Below are 7,257 nucleotides of genomic sequence, written 5' to 3'. Positions count from 1 at the left end.
AGCTGGACAAGTGCTATGAAGAACATCTGGGTCATGAACTGTGGGGATGGCGATGGAAGGCCTGGAGCAGAGCACGCTCCCTGCAAAAGTCGAGCTCAAATCACTTAAATCCTTGAAGGTGGGGACAGAGCCTGATGATTGCAATCCCGTTTCCTCAGCCCAGGGCCCGGCCCTGCAGAGGCGTTTACTCATGAGCTGTTTGTTGAGGGAAAGAAGATGGGAGGAGGGTGGTCTGTGTTCACATCCAGATGTGCAGCCTGGCTTGGTTCCTCACTTTGGGTCCCTGTGACCCCAGCTCAGCTGGAACCGCTTGGCCTTTATTGGCTGTCTGCCTGCAGGTGTTATGCCAAAGAGAGGTCTCGACGTGTCCTCCTGTGAGATCTTCCGTTTCTACAAGCTGATTACAACCAAAAGCCTCATCGAACCCGTATCCATGATTGTGCCCCGGCGGGTAAGGGTGGCGGTGGGGTCTGCAGGGGAGGTGGGGAACCCTTTGTGGAGAAGAGAGAGCCTGGTGCCTGGAGCCTGTGCCCCTGGGGCAGCAACAGGGAAGCTGATGGCCACTTACCGTAAGGGAAGAAGGTCTTTCTCATGGTCGTTGTGGAGTCACTGGGAGCTCGGAATCCTGACTCTTGTCTGGTCTCTGCTCTTGAGTTGCTGTGTGACCTTGGGCATGTTCCTTTGCTCTCTGGGCCTCAGTTTCCTCAACTCACGGGGGTTGAGGAGGGCCTAGATCCCCAGCTCTCTAAGAGCCCAACCTGTCCAAGTGGCATCCCCTGCCACCCCAGCTCTCACTGTCCTGACTTCTCCTGCAGTCAGAATCCTACCAAGAAGACATCTACCCGCCCACGGCAGGGGCTCAGCCCTCTCTGACAGCCAGGGAGTGGCTCAATGGGATGAATAAAGGTGAGGAGGACAGAAAAGAGGCCTTGGGTCAATGTGGGAGGGAAATGGAGTGTCCAATGGCTCAAGTAGCTGAGAGGGGTTTGGACAGTATATTTTCCCACAACCCCAGAGGACTGCTCCTTGGCCGTCAGTCCCCAGTTGCTGGGATGGTCACTTACAGGTCCAGGAAGGGAGGGACTTGTCCCAACTGGTTCTGAAAACTCCCTCCAAATCAAAGGATTTTGCTCCATGGAAAACTAAATTCTGGGCTGTGCAGTGACCGGATAGTCTCAGGTGGAGGCCCTTGCCCATCCGCCCACCCCCACATCCACAATTGCTCTTTGACCCGAGAGACCCTCTAGGGAGCAGCCCCCACCCAGGCCCTTCTGCCCACTCTACCTACCCTGACTTACCCTCCCTGTACTGTCAACACAAGGGCCATATGTGCTCCCCATTCCAGCCGCAGCAGCTGCCTCTGTGATTGGGATTTCCCTCCCCTTCCCCTCCCCCCACCTTTATTGTATAACTCTAGACAGTCCCGCCCCTCTCTCAGCCTGAGTTTTCTCATCTGTCTCAGTGATGTCTGCCTCCCCTGCTTCCCAGGGCCATTGGCAGAATTCATGAACTGGTAGATGGCAGAACGCAATGTGGGCAGGACTGTCCTTACAAAGCCAGGGCAAGGCTTCGCTTGAGGAACTTGAGGTGTTCGGGGCAGCTCCAGGGTGTGCACCATGCTGCTCCTGCAAACCGAGCCTCCTTAGATATCATATGCCTGGGTATTTGCTCTCTGGTTGCCCCAGTCCGCGGGTTTGTGCCTGCCTACATGTGGCCAAATCTCCCACACCTCTTGCATGTATCTGTATGTCTGTGTGTGTCAGTGCCCCCATGCCCATCTGCTCATGGTCACTCTCGGTCCTGACGTAGCCCTTTGCTTCCCTCCCAGAGCCAGTCCTGGTGTCCCTTAGGCCCGGCTCTGAGCTGCTGAGCCCTCGACCTCTGCCGCCAGAGAGACCCCTCCTCAAGCCCGTGGTCCCTGCCTCGCCCCAGCTCTTCAACCAGACAGAAAAGCTGGTTGCAAAAGATGGTCGGAGGCCATTCTCTCTACTGGAGGAAAAGGCGCCAAGGTGGGCGGCAGAACACAAGCTGGAGGAGAAGAAAACCTGGCTCACAAATGGCTTTGACATCTTCGAATGCCCCCCACCAAAGACAGAGAATGAGGTGTGAATGAGGGCGGGAGTGGGCCTGCACTGGGGCCGGGGCGGCGGGGGGGTGGGGTGGGGGACAGGACAGGCCGTGGAAAATGAGGGGCTAGAAAAATAACCAGCTATGTGGCCTGGCCGAGCTACTTAATTCACTGTGTTAATTCATGCAACAAACAGGTAATGGGTACTATCTGTATGCCAAGATGGCGGGTTTACATACAGATGGTGGGGAACCAGCTGTAATACGCAGAGGATTTGACTTGGTAGATGTTAAAGTCCCTTCCAGCTCTAGGATTTCTGTGCTTTCGGAGTCAACATTTGTTAAGCGCCTGCTGTGTGTGCCAGGTCCTGTGGTAGGCACTCTGATATATCATCTGAATGAATTCTCTCAGCAGCCCTGGGAATAAGCAAGCAGTGGCTAAAAACTCAAGGGCTGGCGTCTCACAGAGGGATTCTAATCCTGGCTCTGCTGAGCACTAACTGCAGGACCTCAGCCCCAGGGCCGAGTCTGTCTCTTAGCTTCAGTTTCCACAGTGGTAGCATGGGGGTACTAATATTACCGCCCTTACAGGGGCATTGTGAGCATACAGTGGAATAACAAAGATCCTTACTTAGGGGGAGCACCCAACCCTAGGACCATTCTATACAAAGCAGCAATTGTGACAATGCTGAGGTTAGTTTTCTGACCCTCATTTCCTGGAGGAGGAAATTAAAGCCCAGAGAGGCTGAGTAACTTACCTGAAGTCACACAGTTTAGTGGTGGTGAAAACTCCAATCTTCAGACATCCGGGCCAAGTATCCTTCATTCCTTGGGGGAACCTAAGAAGGCAAAAAATATCTGAAATATCAAGTGTTTTTGAATTTCACTTACTAGGAGAAGAAAACCAGGTTTTGTAAAAGATGTATGCAATGGCTGCGTGTGTCTCGGCCACATTAATCTAATCACTTCCATCTTTCTGAGTCCAAAAGGGACAATATTTTATCCTTTCTGCTAGTGTCCTGCCCCTTCGCATCCCCGGACACCCAGGTGACCTTCCCTTCTGTTCTGTGCTCTCTCCCCCAGCTGCTACAGATGTTCTATCGGCAACAAGAGGAAATCCGAAGACTCCGGGAGCTGGTGACCCAGCGTGAGGTCCAGGCCAAACAATTGGAACTGGAGATCAAAAACTTGAAGATGAGCTCAGAATGGTTCTGAGCAAAGGTCTCTGCCCTCCCCTCCCTCAGGGACACCACTCGGCTCCATGGGGAGGTCCAGAGCCAAACCACAAGTCCCTGGAGAACAACCACTATTTCTATATTTTTTATCAGAAAACGAAACTCAGTCGCTGAAAAGATTCCAGTGGGACACGGTGCCGTTTTTCTCTTTGCCTTCTCGAAACAACGGTGTCTGAATTGACTCTGTTTAGATGATACCTTGCCTTCTGTTTAATTCTGTTTGTATGAGTCCACGATGAGCTATATTCCCAAGGAAAAGAACATTGTAGAAAGTTAAAGCTGGAAGGTGAACCTGCCTGTGATTTTCAAACAGTGGCTCACAGAATAGGGGGAAAGCTAAGGAGGGCCGTGCTTCTCACATTCCACCCAGACAGCTCCTTTTCTTTTTTGTTTTATATAATGGCTTCTACGGAATGCATAATTCTGCTACTCAAAAAAATTTTAAGTTTGAAAAGCAGTGATTGGCCCAACTTCCTCATTTACAGGTGGGGAAACTGAGTCCCAGAGAGAAGCAAGTGATGACGGTCCCCAGAGAGTTCATGGAAGATCTGGGCTGAGCTCCTAGACTCCTGGGTCTGTCTTTCTGCTGTTTCTGGTCTGATGCAGGTCTTGGCCCACAGAACAGGAATCCATTGGTTCTGGCCTCAGCCGCACCCTTGACTTGCACAGTGACCTCTGGCAAGTTGTTCCCTTTCCAGTCTCATTTTTCCCATCTGAACAAGGGGGAAGTCTACCATCTGAGACAAGAAATGTTGGCCTTGACCTGAGGAAAACTACATATAGAGTGATGATCTGGGTTTGCTGCAGAGACTCAGAAGACATTGTCAAAGGGGCAGAGGGCATTTAACTTCAGGGAAAGAAGTCAAGGTTCAGCCCAATTTTAGAACACAGATAGGAAGCCAAACCTATCCTCACTTCAACCAGAATCAGCTGCATATGGGTAGACACTCCCTTATGTGGGACACAGACATCAGGGCGGTGCCCACGACCAGTAGTGCCCATGACCACTGATTGCTACCAAAGCCCTCCAGTCACAGAGCCTGCCTCCTCCAGGATGATGTAGGTTGATGTCAGCCCAAGGTAACAGAGGAGGCCCACAGGAGGGAGGGAGCCCTAGCACTGGCAGTGTGCCTGCAGAATCCCCTGGCTGCCCGAGAGTGAAGGCTTCTGGAGAAGGATGACTGTACCAGACAAGGAAGTAGGACCATATTGCTCTGAAGTTCCCTTCCGGTTCGAGAGTTTTTGTGTCCTTCCTTTGCAAATCTGTGTTCTGACCCCTTCTCTGGGATTCAGTGGCCCAGCTAGAGACGGGGAATGTTGGAAGTTAAACATATCCTCCTGACTGAGGAGGTGCAGACAGTCGGTTTTGCCTACTGGAAAGGGCAATCCTAGAGCTAGGATGGGGGCTGCAGGAGGCCACCGGCCTGGTAAGTTTGAACCCAGGCTGTATGTTAGAATCCTGGAGTGTTCAGGAAATACAGATGGCCAGGTCCAAGCTCAGAGCCTACCGAAGCTGAATCTTCAGAGTTTAAAATTATGTTTTTATAAGCTCCCAGGTGATTCAGTAATACTGTGCAAGTGTGGACCCGCTGGGCTAGTCCATCTGAATCTATCTACAGAGAAGTTGAAAACAAGGAACACCAGACAGGAGCTGGGGCTCCAACCCTGTCCTCTGTGGCTAGAGACTCCTAAAATCAGGAAGCCTTGTCCCAAGCCCTCCCTCAGGTCTCTGCCCCCTCCCACTCCCACCCCTCCACACGTGCCCGGGCTGCAGCTGCAGTGTGATGGGGGCTCTGTGCTCCTGACTGCCCCCACCCCTGGCCATGGCTGTGTCCCCCTGTCCTACGGCATGCGCAAAACTCCCCAGTTCCTTGTCTTGTCCTCCATTTACTCAGTCACTGGGGCCCGCCAAGCTTGCCAAAGAACAAACCCTGGCATTGTCAGGGAAGCAGAGCTCCAATGGATGGGGTACCTTTCCTGCCTCGTTTGTGGCCAGCACTTCAGTTTACAAAGCCCTCCCACTTCCACTTACTGATATATCCTACTCTAACATGGGTCAGGCAGGCATCATTATCCCCATGTTCATGAAGGAGGGTACAGAGCTGTCCCTTTTCAAGTTTTCCCCACCCCAAAGAAACCCAGACCTCATGCTTAGAAATAAGCTGAAGGCATCCATGAACAAACTTGTTTTGTTTCTTTCTTTTTTTTTCTTTTTTACATCTAGAGTATATTATTTAAATTATTTTACAACAAGGGAGAGGGGTAGGTAATTTTTATCAGATATTTTTTTAAGCCATTTTTTAAAATTATGTTTTTGTTTATGTTCTTTACTGATGAAGTGGAACTTGCCCCTCATTTGCGGGGCCAAGCCCTCTGGCTCAGGGCAAGCAGAATGTGCACTCATGTCCTTACTCCACGCCCTGGAAGCCCCCCGACTGTTGACTCAAGAATTTCCGAGAATGAAGACAGCACTGGGGGTTGAGCTTTGGGGTGTATCCACCTTAGTGCTATAATAATTATTCTTCCTGGAACGAAACTTGAGATTGTATCACAGAGGGAAGCAGGAAGTCAGAAATTGATCTATGCTTTTTAAACCGTGCCTGAAACAGTTTGATTATTTTAATGTTGTTTCTGAAATTCCTTGTACCTTTGTTAAAAAAAAAAAAAAAGTGAAAATAAATAGATGTGGAATTGTGCAATGGAAAGAATATAACAAAATAATAAACAGCATCTGCCTAGACATTTTAATACACTGAGCTTTCCTTTTTTTGATTTGTTCTACAATTAATTAAATATCTGTTTGCTCCAGAAACCAGGCTGGGAAACAGGTAAAATAGAATTGGTCCCTGCCTTATGAAGAGTTTTCAGTCATGGTTGGAGGGAAGGGGAAAGCCACAATGGGGGAAGTGCAGGCTGCTCTGGGAGGAGAATCAAGGAAGGCTTCCTGGAGGAGATGATATTTAGGCCAAAACCTGAAAGTTAAACAGGAGTAAGCATGGCAAAGGGAATTTGGGGAAAATGTGTTCTAAGCAGAGAAAACTGCCTGTTCTCCAGCCTGGAAACAAGCAAAGGGTGGAGTATAGGCAGAACAGGGATTAAAGGTATTAAGAAGCAAGGGCCTTGTAGGTCAGAGCTGAGACTTGTTCCCCCAGCTTTACTGAGGTATGATTGACAAATAAAAATCATGTATTTAGGTTGTACATGACTTTTTAAGGTGCGCATTGTGATGATTTAATATAGAATACATTGAGAAATGATTGCCACAATTGATGCACCCATCACCTCACATAGTTACCATTTTTTGTGTCTGTGGTGAGAACACTTGGGATCTAAACAAATTTTGAGTATACAGTACAGTATTATTAACTATAGTCACCATGCTGTATAGTTACCATATTTATATATCTTGTAACTAAGCTGGTACCCTTTTCCCCTACACCTGCAAACCCTGGCAACCACATTTCTACTCTCTATTGCTGAGTTCAACTTTTTTTTTAGATTCCACATATAAGTGATACCACACAGTTTTTGTCTTTATCTGGCTTATTTCATTTAGTACAATGTTTCCCAAGCTCATCCATGTCACAAATGGCAGATTTCTTAGGTCTAAGTAACATTTCACTGTATATACAAATACCGCATTTTTATCCAATCATTGATCGAAGGACACTTAGATTGTTTCTATATCTCGGTTTTCGTGAACACTGCTATAATGAACACAGAAGTGCAGATATCTCTTTGAAATACTGACTTCATATTCTTTGGATGAATACCCAAAAGTGGGTTTGCTAAATCATATGGTAGTTTTATTTTTAATTTTTCAAGAACTTCCATACTATTTTCCATAATGGCTGTACCAATTTACATTCAGTTGAGGCTGAGACTTTAGCCTGGGGGCAATTGGAGTTTCCAGAGTGTTTCTTACAACTGTTGAAATGGCCATTTTTCCTGGGGA

General features: G+C 48.6%; 1 protein-coding gene across 2 annotated transcripts; it reads left to right on the top strand.

The window, feature by feature from the left end:
- Window positions 1-60: 60 nt before the first annotated feature.
- On the top strand, window positions 61-3,580 carry LOC105311238 (coronin-2A-like). Of its 2 annotated transcripts, XM_023526995.1 has the most exons (5): window positions 61-451; window positions 816-906; window positions 1,829-2,103; window positions 3,151-3,288; window positions 3,396-3,580. In XM_023526995.1, exons 1-4 carry the CDS (start codon window positions 344-346, stop codon window positions 3,280-3,282), a joined length of 606 nt encoding a protein of 201 aa, XP_023382763.1. In that variant the 5' UTR covers window positions 61-343; the 3' UTR covers window positions 3,283-3,288; window positions 3,396-3,580. The 2 variants fall into 2 exon arrangements, with proteins under 2 accessions (XP_023382763.1, XP_011385551.2); XM_011387249.2 differs by having other exon boundaries at window positions 64-451; window positions 3,151-3,580.
- Window positions 3,581-7,257: the final 3,677 nt, after the last annotated feature.

The sequence above is a fragment of the Pteropus vampyrus genome, unplaced genomic scaffold (assembly GCF_000151845.1).
Source record: "Pteropus vampyrus isolate Shadow unplaced genomic scaffold, Pvam_2.0 Scaffold1000002430, whole genome shotgun sequence".
Classification (NCBI taxonomy): domain Eukaryota; kingdom Metazoa; phylum Chordata; class Mammalia; order Chiroptera; family Pteropodidae; genus Pteropus; species Pteropus vampyrus.
The sequence above is the reverse complement of the archived record's forward strand: the minus strand, read 5'-3'. Positions and strand labels throughout refer to the sequence as shown.

Bases quoted from the DNA above. Each gene is read 5' to 3' on its own strand.
- LOC105311238 (XM_023526995.1), top strand. From the start codon at position 344: ATGCCAAAGAGAGGTCTCGACGTGTCCTCCTGTGAGATCTTCCGTTTC. The intron at 907-1,828 runs GTGAGGAGGACA...CTTCCCTCCCAG, and splicing joins GCTCAATGGGATGAATAAAG to AGCCAGTCCTGGTGTCCCTT. The intron at 2,104-3,150 runs GTGTGAATGAGG...TCTCTCCCCCAG, and splicing joins CACCAAAGACAGAGAATGAG to CTGCTACAGATGTTCTATCG.